Source organism: Lates calcarifer, linkage group LG1 (genome assembly GCF_001640805.2).
Source record: "Lates calcarifer isolate ASB-BC8 linkage group LG1, TLL_Latcal_v3, whole genome shotgun sequence".
NCBI lineage: Eukaryota > Metazoa > Chordata > Actinopteri > Centropomidae > Lates > Lates calcarifer.
In genome coordinates this window covers 19,916,959-19,935,830 of record NC_066833.1, presented here as the reverse complement: position 1 = coordinate 19,935,830, position 18,872 = coordinate 19,916,959, and the positions used below count along the sequence as shown (strand labels likewise).

The following is an 18,872-nucleotide window of genomic DNA, read 5'->3' as shown; positions in this document are numbered from 1 at the left end:
CGGGAGAATAACTGTCCACCCAGTCCAACAGACCAGCAATTTGTGTCTGACTGAACTGGCAACCAGTGATTTTGTGATAAACTCAGTTGATAACTGTGTTGACAGCAATCATTTTGTTACATAGGTAAATATATAAAAACAAAACTTTATCCTCTTCCAAATATTATTTCTATTTTTATCAAGGGGCCAATTTGAAGGACAGTGACTGAAGGAGGAATTTAATGGGGTAGCATCTTATTTAATCTTCCATGGTTATTGCAAAAACATTAACACTATAGCATTTGAAATCTGAATTAAGGGTATTATGGATTTGCACATAACCTGCCATACCACAAACTGCTTCTTAATTAATCCAGGTGAGTAATTCTTTTTAGGATTCATCTGATAAAAATGGATAAATATCTCTCATTTAATGTGATCACATGACCCACGTTTTAATTCTTCAAATACTTTATTTTACTGTAGTGGAAAGCCTGCATGCAAGCAGGGATACATTTTTTTAAAATTCAAGTAATTTCTGAGTGATTTATGAAATGACCTATGCTGTTCATATAGGATAGATAGTGACACTTCACCACTTTATTATAACCTTCTCAATCTTCTCAACATAAGCAAGACATCTTGTTTAAATTCATACAATTGCATGCAGACAGAGATGCTGACAGAAAGCTTGAATCACTCTTTATTGGAATTGTTTCCATGATTTAATATCAATTTATCATATATTCGCCTCCAGCACACTCCTGTTTCACCCCAACTCAGTTTGGTTAATAATCATCCTTGGTACCTATGCAGAGAGAGACAGAAAGAAAATTAAACATTTGACAGTGAGGGACATCTCCAGTATTATTTGCCCCTTTTGCTGAAAATAATTACTGGAGGTTAGTTCAGGATATTTGTTACCAACCGCATTTATAAAGCCTGTTGATTTTCAGCTTGTCAATGTGGCTGAGAGTTGATGCTTGGCCCAACTTTATGTTCTTGCTGTTCTTAGGAACAATGGTTGGTTCCCCATCCTGAGAGTAAGCATACCTGAACACACACAAGCACACATATACATGTATTACATTATAATACATAAATTATAGCCACAATATTATTCATTGATCTGAATCTACGTTACATAACTTACATCCCAAAGTGCATGATTGAGCCGTAGTCATATGGTAGGTCCAGGTTGTCAGTCTTGAATTTTTCAAAATTCCTCAGACGATCTGTTGGAAATGGGAAAATAGTTTATACTTAATAATCAAGAGCATTCGTCCAGATTTTTGTTGTTGTTGCTTTGTTATACAATGTAAAGCATTTTACATCTTTGTTTTGAAAATTGGTACACAAATACTGTTAATTGAAAATATTCTTTAATTTACCGTTGGTGGAGAGTTCATTCCCCAAGTGCCACCCCCCTTCCCGCCCCTTTGAAATTACCCCTCCAAATGCTTGGCCACATGATGGTGACATAGTTGTCCCGGTCAAAGCGAGACTGCTCATGCACAAAGCCCAGGGCGTGCATGAATTCATGGGAAATCACTCCGACTTGGAGGCAGTCGGGGCTCTGGAGAGATACGGTCTGTCTTCCACCACGCGCACCAAGGTAGGACCAACACCTGGATTAAGACACACATGCCCAGACACAGAGCACATCATTAGAAAAGCTCAAAGTAGGAAAAGTAACTCTGCTCATATTTCTAACAACTGCTGCTACTCACCTCTGCATTTCACATCACCACGCAGAAAAACATTTTGCCTGAGGAGTAACATTTTTAAAAACAAAAACTATTAAACTTTCCAGACAAAGGCTCTCACCCAGACTTTGGCTGGATGTCAATGTAGTCTCGCTGGTGAGTCCGAGGAACAAACCGCACACAAGTACCTTCCTCTATGTTCTCCATCCCTTTCTTGATCAGCTTTGTCTCCATTTCAGCTGTTCATTGGTTTAGATGTAATGGAGCAGAACCAATTTATAAGTCACTGAAAACAATGTTGGTAAATCTTAAAAAGTATTAGACTCTAATGTACCACACTTATTATATTTAGAAAAGTTAAAAACATACAGTATTCAGGTGAGAGCCTGTATGCAACATAGACATGTCCATCCACCGACTTAGACCAGAGGCAGCTCCGTGCAAAGCAGACTTTGTTCCGCCTTCCAGCAGAAACAGCAATGTCTCCCTCTCTGAGACTGGTGGTGCCGTCAATGATTCGGGATGCTGAGACAGAAATCAGAGGAAATTGAATTTAATTGAACTGTAGACAGGACAGCAGGAGCTCTTTTGTTACAATATGTTGTGTAAACTGCAAAAGAATTCAAGTAAACTGTGTGCAACTTACCTTGGAACTCATTAGCTTTAATGATTTCATCCATTGCTGTCCCATCACCGTGCTCCTCACGCTCTTAAAAAGAAGAGTTATTAGTCAGCATGAGTGTGCTTTTCCTGCAGTCACACTTACATTAACATTTGATCAAATCCAAATTGTATTTACCTTTATAGCCAATGGGTCCCCATTTTGGGCTGAACAAAAATTTCTGCAAAGAGAACAGAAAGTTGTTTGCAATTCTGTTGCAAGCTGTTGTCAAACGTTTTAAATCGCAGTCCCACTCCAATCCCATGCAAATTTACCTGAGTATGTACAGCTGAGAGACAGGTGGAAACCATGCACAAGAGGATAATCCGGTCCATCTTTGCTGGTCAGAAATGTCTTCAGTGTTGCCATTTTACCTGCACTAACACCTAGCTTTATAGGTGTTCCCAATCACTATCCTGGGATAATACCCATGATTATCTCGGGTAAATTACAGGGTTGCTGTTATTTGTTTGTGAGTGAGTTTAATCCTCAAATTAGTTAGATTCTTTCATAAACAACAACTCCAACAGCAGGATAATGTGAGGTCTCACTGTGTGTAATAACAGCTGCACTTCAATGACTAGCTTTAAATTAAACGGTTTAATGTTTGGCACAGCTCTGGGGCAATTTTAGGGCTATAGGTGTATTATACATGCAGCAGGAGTGCTGTTTTGTTTCTGCTGAAGTTAAGCTTACCAGCAGTTACATTGAAGCGTTACGCAGCTCATATCAGATGAAGAGAAATCGTCGCAAAACTCGCACGAACAATATATTCTTGAAATAAATACACTGTGAGAGAAGAAAAATACTATCGCCCGAACAGGGACTTGAACCCTGGACCCTCAGATTAAAAGTCTGATGCTCTACCGACTGAGCTATCCGGGCTCTGAGTAACTACCCGGAAGCACTTCCTAAAAAGCAGTCCAAAACGGAGCATGTACTTGTCTACTTGAACCAGTACGGAGTGTCTTCTCACTGAGACAGGTCAAGAAATCCTGCAAGAGAGTTTTAGAGAAATAAGGCAACCATGACCGCTTTTTCTGACTACACATCTCTAACACAACATGAAGATGTTCCGGTAGGTTTATGTCACCGTTGGCTAACTCTTAACTAGCTAGCAACCTAGCTAAATGTTTGCTTGGAGTGCTTGATGTCGGTAGCTGTAGCTAAATACGTTTATCCTAAAGTTACAAATTATCGAGGATAATAATAACTAAAGAAACTGCTCTGACAGCTCGCCAACATTAGAGCGAGTGTTAGCTCTTTCATATGAAACTAAGTTACGCTTTGTTAACAAAGTAACTGCTCTTGTAAAATTGCAGGAGCACATCAAGCAGTTGCTGCACGCTATCCACGAAAACAGTCGAAAGCTGACCGAGGTCCGACGGCAAAGACAGCATGTTGAGGAAGAGATAACTCAATGGTACCATTATCACTTAGTTTGGATAACTTTAGTGTTTATAATGTAAAAAAAAAGTGTTTTAACCTGAACACGTGTCTCCTCTGTGTTACTGCAGTGCAACGTAACGCCGGTGGTTATCGATAAATAGGGTTAATTTGTTCTGCACGGTACAGCACATGTTTTTGTAGGCACTGGGTTAAACATTTCAATTTTTACTTTCACCCTATTTTCCCAGTAGACTTACTCTGAGAGGAAAGCTAAGCCCCCCAAGCGTTCCTCTCCATCTAGCTCTTCTGGTGGTAACTTCCATGATCTAATAGTTTTCAAAAAAATTCTTTGACAGGGGACATTGCACATCAATTATCTGTATTCGCTGTTTTAAGGCACCTCTCAGTTTTTAAAAATCATAGAGGAAAAAAAAAACGTACTTTAAATATTATACATCCAAATGAACTAAAAAAAAATCTGGCCAATAAATAGTATTGGCATAACACATTTGTACTCAACAGCAAAGGCCATCTGTTTGAGGAAAGCACTTGCTTTGCCATGCCAGCACTGAAATGAATTAATCAGATCAAATTAAATTGTCAAGCACACATGCAGTGAAGCACTTTTTGAACAAAATGAATTAACTGAACAAAATCAACAGATGTAGGGGATGTTGAAAGTCAAAACCCTTCAGACTGTGTGTCAGTTGTTATCTCAACTCAAAGGTCAAGATGAGCTGCAAAGCGAGCCGTGTGTCCATATCGCTGGTAACATGCAACATGCCACCACTTTTAAAATTGGACCCCTTGTGTTTAAAAGGTGTAATGTTCTGCCCTTTGCGGAAAGGAATCCCAAATCACATCCTTCTAACATGATCAAACTGAGTGAACTTTGGCCAAACAAACTAAAAATATGCAAATATGCAACAGAGTGTGACACTGGACCATGTGACCTTTGTGCAGTTGTTCAGTTTCAACAAGTTCTTCTCTCACTTGCAGCATCCGGGAAACTGAGCGGAGGGTGGACTTGTTGATTGAGAAGAGTGAAGTTGTTGATATGTTACAGGAAATGGGTTGTATACTGCAAGAGGAAAGTCATCTCTCTGATCAACTGAATGGTCAAGCCTCTGAAGACAGGTATTGTACTGTGCTGTGTGCTCAGAGAAAGAAGTATGTAAATGTGCAAACCTGCACCGTACATTCATTATGTTTCAGAAACCAAAAAAGAGATTTACAAGAAAGGAGTGAGCGTTTCACAAACAAGGCAAGGGGCCTCGATGCTGAAATTTTGGAGGTGAAACAACATCTGGCAGAGGCCAGGGCTCGTAATATGGCTGGTAAGGGGAGTAAGGAGGATGTCTACATACTAGTAAGCCTGTATAAGATACAGTTTGTAATATGCTGTCTTTCCTTGCCAACAGCAGAGGCTTTGATCCACGCACCAAGCAGCAAGTCAAAGCAAAATCAAGGCGAGCCTAAGTGAATCGAACATTTAAAGTTTGCTTTGTAAAATTACAGATACATTTGTTTTCTATTTTTTGTTGCATTTAATTCTTACAGCTGGATTTTGGATATATTTTATAGCCCTAAATAAAGTGTTTGACTTGATATCATCTCAGAAGTATTTAATAGCCAGTAGCTCATGTGCAAAATAATTGGCCAGTGATGTATTGGACACACTCAATATGAGTTTAATGTATAAAATGACACAGATTTGTGCCTTCTATATACATCTAATGTGTAAATAGAAATGTATCAACCTGACAGAGTCTTCATTTAATAGCGGCAAATTTCCTCAGTTTATTCTTCATTATCCTTGGATGAAATAAGGAAATATTCAGGTGGGAAAGTTCAAGTTAAAATACTGGTAAAAGGGAGACAAATTAAACAACAATATATAAACGTGCCATTAATGTGCATTGAGTGCTGAGGGAAACACGGGCTAGTGTGGAACCTTTGGTCTGTGAACGCCTTCTCATTGAAGCCCTGTTGACGCTTTGGGGCTTCCGTACTATGTCAGCAGCATGAGGAAATACAGGGTAATATAACGTCAGCGCTGCCTTGTGAGACGTCTTTTTATGGTGAGTTCCTATTTTTAAATTACTTAATTGTAACTTATATTATTTACAAGTTACAGAACAACCTGTTAGAGAATAGAGAAAACAGCACAACCTTTTAACAAAGATAATAGTCACCGCTGGTCACTGCTACACGTGTCGTTCAAAGGACATAATATATGGTCAAGTCAACCAACATAACATTAGCTTTTATAACAGTAACACTGATGTCTATGTTGTTGCCGGTTCATGACTGTCATGTTGTCACGGCGGACACAAAGAGGAGCTTGACTGAACTCTTAACAACAGACTGGTGTAGTTAATTATTGTGGCTGTTTCCGAACGAAACGTATAATTTTCGATAACTTCAAACTTACAGTAAGATTGTTTGTCTCTAATGTCCCAATAGGTCATGAAGTAAAACAAAAAAACAGTAACAATGACGACTCATGCCGACCACCACTCCATCTTTGATTTGCGCCCAAATGATGAGACTTTAACTGGACTGAGAGAAGTGGACCCCATCCTGAAGCAGCCTGTTAACACTGAGCCACCATCACAAGGTGTGTATGAACTGTAGCTGTGGGTTCATGTTTATAATAAAGGCAGATAATTAATCTTAATTCTTCTGTCTGAAATCTAGTGGAAGATACATGCCCAGAGGATGACAGACAGTGGGAGTGCAGCCAGGCCAGAGAGGTGTCAGACAAGATGGTCTGCTCAGCCTGCAGATGCCCCTTTATTAATCGTGAAGAACAGGTGATCATCAAACACTGCTCTGTGCTGTTAGCAAAGATAAAATGGTGCAATGAAGCCCGCTCATGCCTTCTGGTTACCATTTGCGTACATTTCAGATGGAGCACTACAAGCTCGACTGGCATCGCTTCAACTTGAGACAAAAAATGGCAGGACTGCCACCAGTCACAGTGGAGGAGTTTGAAAGGAAGACTGGAGCTGGTGAGGAAACCAGAATCCTACACATTCAGCATGGAGTTTAACAGGAAATAAAAGTGATTGAAACAGCTAATTAATTTTCACTTTACAGGAGACATGTCAAGTATCTCAGGCTCAGAGTCCGATTCAGACGAAGAAAGCTCAGATAATGACGATGTGGGAACGAGCAGTAATGTCACCAGCACAGATAATGAGAGCTCAGCTGAAACTGGACTAATTACCGGCCGGCTCTCCAGCAAGGTGGCTTTTCAGAACTCCGCAGGACAGTATCTGTCAGTCTACCGCTGCATACTGCAGGGGAAGGTGAGGCTCAGCAGGTACAGCACAATACAGTGTGCAGTCCGTGTGCTAACACACCTTTGATTTTTATGCTAATTTCATGTTCTGCTCCTGTAAAATTTCAGCCAGATGAAGAACAGGATGTAGGATCCTCTCTAATGGCGATAAGTAAGAAGACTGTGTGGGTCATTCTCATGACAGGTGGAGGCCACTTTGCTGGTGCTGTATTCCAAGGGTAAGTGGACATTTTCTTTGTATTTGCCTGTCAGGTATCAGCACTTAAGGTTACACATAATGCCAAGAAGAGAAAGAGAAGAGTAGAACAGCCAGCTTAGTGCTGTGTGAGCACCTGCTCAACACATTGTATTTATTATTGTATTACAGAAAAGAAGTCCTCCAGCACAAGACTTTCCACCGATACACAGTGCGAGCGAAGCGAGGCACTGCTCAAGGACTCAGAGACTCTCAGAACCGCAGTCACACACCGAAGTCTGCAGGAGCTGCTCTGAGGAGATATAATGAAGCAGCGCTAGTCAAGGCAAGATTCCAGTCCATTTAACTGTGTTTCGCCCTTTTAGTGATGGCTATGAATAGCTCTGCTTTAATTACAGAATACAGACAAAATAAGTTGAAGGCTGTTGTACTTTACTCATAGCTTTCTATGATCCACATAACCCTGTTGAGGGCCATCTACTGAATTGCAGTCATTTTTCTGTAGTACCAGCTGGGAGTGTGGCTGAATTCTTACAATTTCTCATACTGCATCTCAGTTTTAAAAGTGATGTAATTTTTCAACACAACACCACTTCTGTAACCTTTTGCAGGACATTCAGGATCTTCTGGTGACGTGGGCTGAATACTTGAAGGACGCCTCTGCAATATTTGTACGAGCCCCTAGCTACAGCAAGACCATCTTCTTTAGTGGCCGCGCAGCCCCCCTTGACAAAAAAGATCCCAGGGTCCGAACGCTTCCCTTTGCCACACGCAGGGCAACTTTTCGAGAGGTACAGAGGGTGCACGAGGTGCTTTCCACAGTTCATGTTTATGGTAAGATGAATAACATACTTAGAGTAATAACATGTTGTCTGCTCATTGTCATACAGCCAGGGTATAATCAAAATATCTTAATGCAGGGAGAGACACAGACATGTCTGCAGTCTTCAGTCCGTCTAAGAAGAAGGCATGGAAAAAAACTGTCAAACCAGTGGCACAAAGCAACACTGATCAAGAGCAAGGTTGGTTTGAGAAGTTTATATATATACTGTGGATTTACACTATTAAGCTCTATGTAGATAAAATATCATGGCAAAAAATACTTTATTAAAATTAGGTGCAAATTCATTACTGTTTCAACATAAAGTTGTTAATATTATTGTGAAATTTAGTATTACTATACACTTCCTTTTATTTTTGGCACCAGCAGAAGAAAACCATGATAGCTCAGATAAAGAAGAGGGTGGAGAGATCCAGCTGGAGATGGTGGAGCTGACTTTAGGAACTCTGGACCTCAGGGAAAGTGAAATCTATCCCTCCAGGCACAGGAGAAAAAGGAGGAGAAAGAAGGAGGAAACCAAAATGCAAAATGAGGGTAGGTCTGGTCCAGTATGCCATCACATAGGTGGCTGTAGCTACAAGGGATGCTTATTTATCACACACAAGTTCTGCAGGGTTTATGAAATTTCATATTCATCTACTACAGAATTGAGTAACACAGAAGCAGACAATAAGGAAGAGGAGGTACCTGAGGCTACACCAGTAAAAGACACTCCTCGAGCGATACAATCAAAGAATAAGAGGAAGAGGAAACCACAGAGCAAGAAACAACTGGAAGGTGAGTAAGGGCGTTTTCTGTGCTGCTGTTTGTCACATTACACCAGTTTCTCACCCTCAGAATTCATTGTTAGACTTTCTCTGTCTTTATAGAAACCGTTGATGAGTCATGGGAGTATGGTCTGAGAGATGCCCTCTTTACAGCCTGCAAGGTCGGGGATGTGGACACACTAAGTAGACTCCTAGAGCTACCCTGGAGAAATGGTGGAAAGTGGAGAGCAGTTGGAAGAGCAACCTCTCTGATGTGCCAAGTCCTCTGACTCGCCTTAATAAGCCCATAGACTCATCAGGGTTCACTTTGCTACATGTTGCATCAGCAGCTGCACAAAAGGCAGCGGTCAGGCTGCTCCTTGATGCAGGAGCAGACCCAGCCTGCAGGTATGAAAAAAAATAGTATAGGCAGCTTTAATACAAGTAAGATTTCAGTGTGACAATTTGTAACAATTACAGTAAATGCAACAAACCTGTGCCTAAGTATGAGCATTATTTCTGCAATATTCCTTCACAGGGATAACAAAGGGCACACCCCATATATTGTCGCCCCTGACAAAGACACAAGGAATGTCTTTCGTAAATACATGGGTGAGAATCCTGACAAATATGACTACAGCAAGGCACAGGTAAGAATTGATGGTCTAATGTCTGATACAAATCCCACTAAATACAAGCAGAGCACTTATAGTTTACACCTGTGCAACTCAAGGTCCCAGGGCCACTGACAGCAGAGATTGAATCCAAAAAGACAGAGAAGAAGAAGGCTCAAAAGGCATTGAGAAAACAGCGAGAAAAGGAGCAGAAGGAGGAGAAGAGGAAACAAGAGTTGGAGGCAGAGGAAAAGAAGAGGTTTGCATCACTGACTGATCGTGAAAAAGTGAGTTAATGTGCATTTGATCACTGATACTCAACAATATTTTTTTGGGGAAGTTTGGAAATGCTCACTGTCTGCTTGTTGATTACAGAGAGCTTTGGCAGCAGAGAAAAGGTTAGCGGAGCAGGTAGCTGCCACAGGAGTCAGCCTCTCTAACGTCAAGTAAGACCCCCCAGGAGCCATCCTGTCATTGAGCTTAGTCAGCACTTCACTCAGAGATGTCTACTAAACTATGTTGGTTTGTCTCTGTCACCAGGAGGTGCTGGTTGTGTGGAGAGTCTCTGCTTGGGAAGATCCCATTTCAGTACCTGGACTATTCGTTCTGTACCCCTCGCTGCGTGCAAGCACATCGAAAAGCAAACACCCTTCCAGGAAAGACCTAACACTCATGTGGAAATTTTCAGTTGGAAGGAAGCTACCTCATTAAAAGTACAAGTGAATTTGTGCAGCTCTGTGAAGACACTTGTAACTTTGTCATGCCAATGTTCTAGTTTCATTTTCAACTCTGAACACACATTTCAAATATCATTTTAAAATAGCAGATGATCTAAGACAACTGGATGCATATACTGTATCAAAACATAATGAAATAAAGTTATAATTTATTCACAGTATCCGCAATTACAGAAAAAGTTAAAAAGCAAATGCAAAAAAAAAAGAGTAATACTGTTTATGGATCACTATTATTTTTTCCACAGGCCTCAGTGAATATTAAACCTCAAGGACAAAATCATCATTGGATCACTGTTTCACTGTGAAGCTGCTGTGTCAAAGTTTAAAGCGGTTTACACTGGAATGTGACTGGTAAAGAATTGGCTACATATTAAACACTGAAGTCTTAAGTGGTAAAAAAATAATGATGCCACAGAAATAATGCAGAGCAAAGTATTGTTCTTCTGCGCAGTTTCCCCATGTCAGGTGAATTGTCCAGAGGAGTAATTCTACTCTGACTCAGTCACACCTTCTAATGATGATACAGGGTGATTTAAACAGCTTTTGGGATATAATATTTCTCCAGCTGGATGTCGGGGAAAAAAAAAAAAAGTAAAACTCGGTGCACTCTGTCAGGACTATTGCACAGGGACACTGAGCTGAGGCCGGTCCATAAACAGAACTCGTAAGTGTGCCGGTGCCCCCTCCAGCTCCAGCACTGTGATGTTGTTGGGTAGGGAGGTGCTGAGCAAGGGTCCTGGGATATAAAGGGTCTGTTGAGGGCCCCTGGCCGGCCAGTATCGGCCCAGGTTCACACCATTAATCCAGACCTGACCCTGATAGAAGACAACAATGTTAAAATCAGAAATTATGAAATGATAGTATCACTGGAATGATGAGTTAAACCCACACAGGAATTAACTGTACTGAAGCCAAAAGGCCCCCCCAACACCACCACCAAAAATATCTATACTACCTTCGTCCATTCATAAAGCTTGAGAAAGGTGTCCCATGCCAAGCCATTGGGCTGTAATGTCCCCATGTAGATGGCTGGTCCAGGTAAAGGTTCTTTCTGAGGGGTGGGGAAATACTTTCGACTGTCTGAATGAGGCCATCTGGCAGCGATGGCTCCGTCAATGTCCAGAGGGTAGATCTTCCAATCGGTCAGTACATCTTTACCCAGGATCAGGTTGCTCAAGAGGCCCTGCGGTACACATACTGTTTACCAGCTAGCATTTGTACACTATGTAAGTAAGCAAGTGGAAATAGTCCTCAATTTTTCATAGTTGTTTTAAAGTTAAGGAGCTATGCGTATCAGTCCTTATTTATTTATTTATTTTTTGTGAAGATATGGGGAGTTTGCCTTTTGGAGAAGTTCTTGTGCAGATTAGTCGTCTATCTGGATTTCTGTTACTGCAGTTACGTCAACATTTAAGATAATATTCAATATAGTTTTTATGTATAGCCAATCTAACATGAACAAGAGATACTTTCTTTTTTGGTGCACTAAGAAAAAGAAATAAAGAGACTGCTATAGTGGAGTGTAAGCATTAAAGAGCTGCATGTGTGCAGGAAAAAAGTTACACTCACTTTGTAGTCATTGATCTTGCTGCCAAAGTTAACTCTGCCCATGTTCTCAACAAGGATGTCCACAGTGTCCCCCTGCTGTCCAGTGATGTTCATCACCAGAGCTGTGTCTCTCTCTAACAGGCCCCGAAAAACCTGTTCACACAGACACACACGCTTAATCACAAGTATGAACATTAAAAAAATGCAAAGTTACCAAGCAAGACTTTGAACTTTCACAACACAGGCATTACACGAACAAGCATGCTTGGAGTTGACCTGTGATATTTTCCCCATATATGATCTGGAAATCTGACTGGCCGGACAACAAAAGTTCATTGTAAAGGCTTACCCCATTGACGGACACATATGCACGGTCATGAACCCCATTCAGTGGAGAGATAAGTGGCGTGGGCTCTGAGAGGTCCCGGGGCAGTGTGGTCCGATACAGCATGTATCCATAGTACTGAACACAATAGACATGACAGGTTGCAGACACAACAGTCTAGAAGTTCTCCATGTTTCAAGAGGTTTTACTGTTGCTACAACATTAGTCTCCCCCCTGTTGTTGCCTTCAGAGAGACACCATACCTGTTTCATCTCTTCAAATGTCAGAGGATGCTGAGATTTGACTGGCCCCAGAGGCGAAAGGGTGTTTAACAGACTGCTGACGTTACCAACCTATAAAAGTTTTTCCATTATTAACATCAAACAAACCACTTTTGTGCTATTAGACGTTCCAAAATATTTCCTGAAATAAAACAGGATTACCTTTCTCAGTGTAACAAAGCCATAGGCAAATTTGGGAGTTGCTGGTGGCATGGGTCCAGACGGAATATCTCTAAACTGTAAAGAAACAGTGATTAATTAATCATATCACAAACAAGTGTATAAGTGAAACCAGGAAAACAACTTGAGCGGGCAGCAGTTCAATCAGTTGTACCTGCTTAATGACATCTCTGATGGCCAACAGCTTCTCAGTGGGGTCGCCTGCCTCAGACAGTGGGGCGTCGTAATCATAACTAGTCACCACTGAGCGGAACCTAGTGTCATGATCAGCACCTTAGAAGAGAGGGGCAGAGAGTTACAAAGAGATGATTGCACCACAAGCTGAGCCTTTCTCTCCAACACTGAGATGGTGATAATGAAGGCAATGTACTTTACCATTCCAGTAGCCGAAGTTGGTACCTCCCTCAAACATGTACCTGCAAAGAGAGAGGAGGAGACTGTAATATTTCAGGGGAATCTAATCTTCATCAACCAAACAGGTGACTTCAACCTCTTGGGAGCTCAAAGTTGGTGACTGATGCATCTTAAAGGATCAGGCAGGTGATATTTTTCTTATTGTCAACAAACCCAATTTAAAGACCACAACCAGCAGTAAACTGTTCCCACTGGTGATATCCCACAGCCTGTTGTAGCTTATTCATCTGTGCTGAAGACCACCCACACTGCATGAAAACTACTACTAAACACACTTGATGATAGGTTATTTTATTACAATGACCACAGGCACTGTGGTTTATTTTAAGACATTACAGGAAGTAATTGCATTGAGTGTTTATGGCACGCAAATGTATTAATCTGCAGCTGAAAAAAGCCCCCAGTTAGATGTGCTATCTCCTCCTCTTTTAGTAAAGTTTGCTATGCTGGTTTTGGTCTTTTCGTAGGATCTGTTGACAACAACAAAAATACAGAACAACGGCAGCCGTATCCTTTAACCAAATTTGCCCAGAGAGGAGGAAACCTTGGAAGAATTGAGAGTTTGGGGAGACATACATGTTGACGTTGGCCCCCATGGTTAGCATTTCTCCTAGCACCCTGCTGACCTTCTGAGCATCAACCACAGCATGCTGATCTCCCCAGTGGTCCAACCAGCCAGTGTAGAACTCCGAGTTCACCTGAAACGCCATTTAAAACATTTTTCCCTGCTTAGTTGGATGAGTCAGCAATTAATGAATGTAAATCATTACAAGAATTCATGTAACTAACCAGGGGGCCCCGAGGTTCAAACCGTCTTTGCCGGCTGAAGGCTTCTGTTACGTTGGTGTCTGAATAAAGCAGGAAATATACGACATTGCAAATTTCTGTATGAATAAGTTCAGATAAGTAGTTGCTGCAATCCCCTTAACACACCTGTGCCAAAGTCTACTGTTGCATATAATCCCTCCAGAGTCCCACATGTCATCTCCTTGTCTGTGTTTCCATCAGTGGTGAAGAGGACAGTGTCCTCACCAAGAAAGAAGCGGAACAGAGTCCGCAGGTGACGCATGTAGTTGTAGTCACAAGCGTAGTAGCTTCCATATTCATTCTCCACCTGCAGTAAAGAGAGATTATCAGTTCAATCCAAGATTAATATACTAACTGCGAGGAAAAAAAAGTACCCACTCAGTACTCTACCTGGACACTAATGATGTTACCCCCGTTGATATAGAGCCACGGCTTCATTTTGGGGAGGAGAACAGCAAGCCAGTTGCTGACTGCCTGCGCATAATCTGCAGCAAGAAAACAAATCAGCAGCATATTACTTTTTTTTTTTTTTTTTAAGGCAAATACACACAAAAGTGCATGTTATACCTGTGTCTGCAGAGCGAAGTATGATGTTTGGTTTCTGAAGTAGCCACGCTGGCAATCCACCCTGGGAAGAAATATTGAAAGTGGCAAATTTGTTGTGTTATAGATGCACAACATCACTCAAAGGACACTGACAGGAAGCAGATGGAGATTATGTTTCTGATTTCTTAGTAAGGTGACTAATAGCCAAACCGGGTAATCATTTCATAAATCGCAGTTTCTTTTCTCTCTAAAATGGTAAATTATAATGCAGTTAGTGCCACCCATCTGTATTTTCAAGTGTATATGAAATACATTTTAAATACTGATTTACTGACACTACTAACACTGAATTTAGGTTTATTTAATTTTCTAGTGAATGGGTTCTGAATTGCTATTTGTTTTAGTCATCAGACTTTGTATAATGGCATAAACAAAGCAAAGGTCAATTTTAACACCATTTCCCATTCTGCACAGATGTACGGTCCCGGACGCAGGATGACCAGGAGACCCGTCTGATTGGCCAGATCCAAAAAATGCTCCAAATCTCTGTCCCCTGTGAAGTTGTGGACCCCCTGTACTGCTTCATGGAAGTTCCAGGGCACATATCTGCGTGGAGGCAGAGTGAATGTAGTCAAACCATTACAGAAAGGTAAAGACAGAACATCCCCACTGACAGAATATATATACTGTATGTATGTGTTCAGCTTACACTTGGATAGCATTGAGACCAGTCATGTACATCTTTACAAGCCGGTCCCTCCAGTAGTAGCGTGGGATTCTGGAGTAGTGGATGCTGCCAGAGATGTACTGAAAAGGCTTCCCATCTTTCAGGAAACAGTTGTGTTTGTAGTCTATAGAGAAAGATCTTTCTCCAGAGACCTGCAAGAGATAGTATAGTGACTGCTCTGAGAGCGAAAGAGTGCATTTTAAAACAGGTAGCAGTCTGCATTTACTTTCTCGGGTGAGATACAATTTCCATTTCACACAGTACAGTATTTGGCACCAGTTCATACAGATGTTATAACTGTCTCTTGTCATATCATCTCTATCTATTATATTGACATCTACTTGAATTCAAAGAGAATTTCCCGATTATAAAATCAAGGTAAAATAGAAAAAAAACTGGTAGAATATTTTTCCATGAACTACAGACCTATGACTGATCAGGTGACTTCTCTATTCCTAAATTAGTCAACTTCTTGTTTACATCTTACCAGGTTTCCACTGACAGATAAACAGGCAAGGCTCACTGCAACGAAGAGTAAGACACCAGCAGCAGCCATGTCCGCTGCCTTCTTCTAACGACTCAACCTGTAACTAATTCATTTCTTCAAACACTGTTACAACTTTATGTCTGTTGGCACAGTTTAGCTGTCTTCCTCTCTGCATGCCTGACTACCAACGTCCTGCCCGCCTCTAAAGCACAGTCATGTGATCCTCAGTGGTAATCTGCAGGGTCCTAAACTCCGCCGAATTCATCTCAACCCACCCCTGCTAGAACGAATCGTTCAATAACCTCCGCTGACAGTGAGCTTCGCATGGTGAACCTCGCATAACAAATCCAGCCCTCATTTTTGTTTCCAATTTTCTAATTATTTCTAACTGTAACAAATCTGAAGAGTGTAATTTAAAAGAGAAGGAAGAATAAAGAAATATCCGCTGGGGTATATGTGTAACAAATGATGAAAAAGAATTTGATTTACACTTTTAGATGTGTTTAGAGTTTGACCACAAGATGTCACTGTTAGGGCTAAACATTTCATCTGTCATCTGCTCATCTAAAATGTAACAAAGCTGATGTCTCTATATATGTCAACACAGGGAGCACCTTAAAAACGAATAATGATCAAATTAAATAAATAGCTGTATAAAGTAAGGAGAAAAAAACACAAGACAGTCATATGATATAATGCTTTGCTGTCATACCCTGCATTATGTAGACTGAGAACAATTCCCATTGTGTTTGGCATGGCGTGATAACAAAGCAGCCAGTTCAGGAATGGTTTGCTTTATTACAGCTGCAGGACCAAGCTCTGTGTCTGTGCATCTTTTCATGTTGTCTGAATGATGATTTCATGTCAACCTTTAACAATAAAATGTACATTTATTCAAAAATTATTCAAAAAACAGGGGCTTGTACTTTTTCATACCAGGCCTCCGCAACAGACACTTCATTTCGTTATGGTGGTGAAATCATGAAATCATAATAATACATTTGCAGACGGTCTTTGAATTAGGTTGATGAGTAGTGACTTCACATTCTTGTAAAGGACACTAGATGGCACCTCAATACTTTCTGTGAACCAAACTGCGCAGATGTCCAAAATGAGACAATGTCAGACGTCATAAGAAAATTTAGGAAATTCGGTTCAAATTCAAACTGACCCACACGATTTTAATCTATATACAATCTATATATACAACGAGGAAGCTTTATTTTTTAAATGTTTATGTTATATTTTAACGTTGGGAGGTTCCTTTTGTTAATATACCATTTTGTTTACTCCCTCTGTCCTTGACTCAACTTGTCATTAAGGTCTGTTATTTGTCTGTTTAACTGCATGTTTCCAAGTGTGTTGACTTAAAGAAAATCAGAATTGACTTGGGGACACTAGTGCTGCTTTTTCCTGCACACCATTATGGTTAGAGAGAGCTCTTAAGTTAAGTGGGAGAGACGTGGTTGATGTTGTAGTGTGTAATGGAAACAACAGTTTATCTTTGTCTGTCATGTATACACAAAGCTGTTAATCCTGGTAATTTGGGCTAATAATGCTTGCATCCGCCTGCTGGCCTGTCATTGTGTCCATGTGGTAGCACACACACACACACCACACACCACACCACACACACACACACTTTTACAGATGCTGTTACTCATTTTTTCAGCTCCACCCCCTCTGTAGTAATGATTGTCTATACAGTAATTTCATTTTCTGTGCTGTCTCTTTATTCATCAGTGTCCATTTTAAAAAGACTGGAAGTGTTATTGGGGTGGGTGGGTGCTCACAATTGCTAATGGCAACTGATTTCAACTGCAGATAGGACAAATGCTTGGGCTCTGTGGCTCATTAGCCTGTTGTCAGACGCAGTTAATTGTCCTGGGAATGAGACGAGGAACGACATACATGGGCTTGTAATTTGGTTATGAGAGTGATAGTGCCTGAGGAGAGCTTGTCAGTATCCCATCTTTGAAGGCCCTGAGCTTGTGGGAAATGGATGTTCAAACCACAAAAAAAAAAAAAAAAAAAAAACAGTGACTAATGTACTGAAGACAACACCACTTACTGAGGCACTATAGCAAGAGTGGAGGTCTAAAGGAAGTGACTTAGACTAATACAAATATTCTCTGCTGAACTCTCATTACTGCAGTCACAGACAGATCTCTCAGATGTGATCAGGTTGCATTCACTAGACTGCGCATGGTTTCAGAAACTCTTGATTTGACTTGCAAAACACTGTAGTCAGCCTTTTTAATTACTGCACAAAGGCACAGACCAGACCTGCCCACAGTAATTGGAGAGGTCTGCCCCTGATATGATGGGAGACGCAGAGAAACACTCACCCTAGGGTCAGGCGTCACCTCAGTGAAGTCATTTCCCCAGAGTCTGTAATTAGACTGAACCGTCCCCTCTGTCCCACTGCCCCCAAAATAAGCCCTCTTTGTTGTCTCTGGTGGAAGCAGGTGTATTCAGATACCCCCCCCCACCCATTCCTGCTCCTACATTACCCCCACCTCCTGGAAATACAGTGCAGTTCACTAGGAACAGCTGATGTTAGAGGGGCTCCCTATGTTAAAAAAAAATGTAAAAAATGAAAAATACATTCACACAATGGCTGTACCTAATTATATATGTCAGGTATTTTGCTTCAGAATTTGCATATATGTTATTTCATACTTCTAGTTCACTACATTTCAGTCCTTTTTACTCCACTACATCTATGTGACAGATGTAGTTACGAGTTACTTTAAAGATTTTAAATACAAAACCAGCTTATAAATTTACCTGCTAAAAAACAGCTATTTTCCTTTTTTTTTTTTTGTCATTTAAAAATATTTTATGCAATATTTTTACACTGAGATTTGCTACTTTTACTTAAGTAAAGGATCTCAATACTTTGTATACTACATATTAAGATGTGTATTATTAATTAATGATTAATTAGTTTAATAGCAGCTCCCAGCAAATGGCCTGTAGATTTTTAAATGTAATTTTATCTTTTTAGTATTATTATTTCACACCAATGACTGTCTTTGCCAAATGTGAACATATAAGGTAAAGCTCATTGATTAAGGGAAAGCTAAATGCTGAGCTGTCTGTGATTCACGCAGTTGAATCATATGATATGAGACAGAATTCCCCTCAGGTCTCAGTATCAGTCCTGAGCTCAGGGTACAATGAGGAATGTACCCTCTGTGTTTTCTCAGGCTCTGAATGACCAGTGAGTCACTGTTGGGCTCACACAGCCTAATACTCTGGACTCTGAGAGAAAATTGTTCTGAGAAACTAAACAATAAACAAAAAAACATACCACTATCATGATAAGAGTCCACTGGAATTTTAAGACTCCGCAGTTGTTCATGTCCTCTGCATACT

General features: G+C 40.7%; 3 protein-coding genes and 1 non-coding gene across 4 annotated transcripts; 1 reads left to right on the top strand and 3 right to left on the bottom strand.

Moving 5' to 3' along the window:
* Positions 1–482: 482 nt before the first annotated feature.
* On the bottom strand, positions 483–3,098 carry LOC108901041 (hatching enzyme 1.2). The gene is made up of 9 exons (XM_018702369.2): positions 2,622–3,098; positions 2,485–2,527; positions 2,332–2,394; positions 2,055–2,210; positions 1,807–1,924; positions 1,429–1,607; positions 1,133–1,214; positions 908–1,032; positions 483–787 (listed from the first exon to the last, which is right to left on the bottom strand). Exons 1-9 carry the CDS (start codon positions 2,679–2,681, stop codon positions 768–770), a joined length of 846 nt encoding a protein of 281 aa, XP_018557885.1. The 5' UTR covers positions 2,682–3,098; the 3' UTR covers positions 483–767.
* A 60-nt stretch (positions 3,099–3,158) lies between these two features.
* trnak-uuu (transfer RNA lysine (anticodon UUU)) lies at positions 3,159–3,231 on the bottom strand. Its single transcript has one exon. It is a non-coding gene; the product is annotated as a tRNA-Lys (tRNA).
* A 40-nt stretch (positions 3,232–3,271) lies between these two features.
* ankzf1 (ankyrin repeat and zinc finger peptidyl tRNA hydrolase 1) lies at positions 3,272–10,337 on the top strand. Its single transcript, XM_051071814.1, is given in 21 exon segments — positions 3,272–3,424; positions 3,669–3,769; positions 4,735–4,872; positions 4,951–5,072; positions 5,157–5,816; positions 6,202–6,355; positions 6,436–6,551; positions 6,647–6,749; positions 6,838–7,049; positions 7,151–7,260; positions 7,410–7,563; positions 7,850–8,072; positions 8,159–8,260; positions 8,446–8,613; positions 8,725–8,856; positions 8,949–9,047; positions 9,050–9,233; positions 9,364–9,475; positions 9,559–9,726; positions 9,815–9,885; positions 9,980–10,337. Coding segments are annotated over 16 exon segments (2,205 nt in total). The 5' UTR covers positions 3,272–3,424; positions 3,669–3,769; positions 4,735–4,872; positions 4,951–5,072; positions 5,157–5,816; positions 6,202–6,231; the 3' UTR covers positions 10,107–10,337.
* On the bottom strand, positions 10,309–15,705 carry glb1l (galactosidase, beta 1-like). The gene is made up of 16 exons (XM_018702368.2): positions 15,492–15,705; positions 14,987–15,156; positions 14,733–14,883; positions 14,299–14,359; positions 14,122–14,216; positions 13,858–14,038; positions 13,714–13,772; positions 13,501–13,622; positions 12,886–12,926; positions 12,665–12,783; positions 12,493–12,567; positions 12,313–12,402; positions 12,074–12,187; positions 11,746–11,877; positions 11,132–11,359; positions 10,309–10,991 (listed from the first exon to the last, which is right to left on the bottom strand). The coding sequence occupies exons 1-16, from the start codon at positions 15,558–15,560 to the stop codon at positions 10,794–10,796; spliced, it is 1,905 nt and encodes a 634-aa protein (XP_018557884.1). The 5' UTR covers positions 15,561–15,705; the 3' UTR covers positions 10,309–10,793.
* Positions 15,706–18,872: the final 3,167 nt, after the last annotated feature.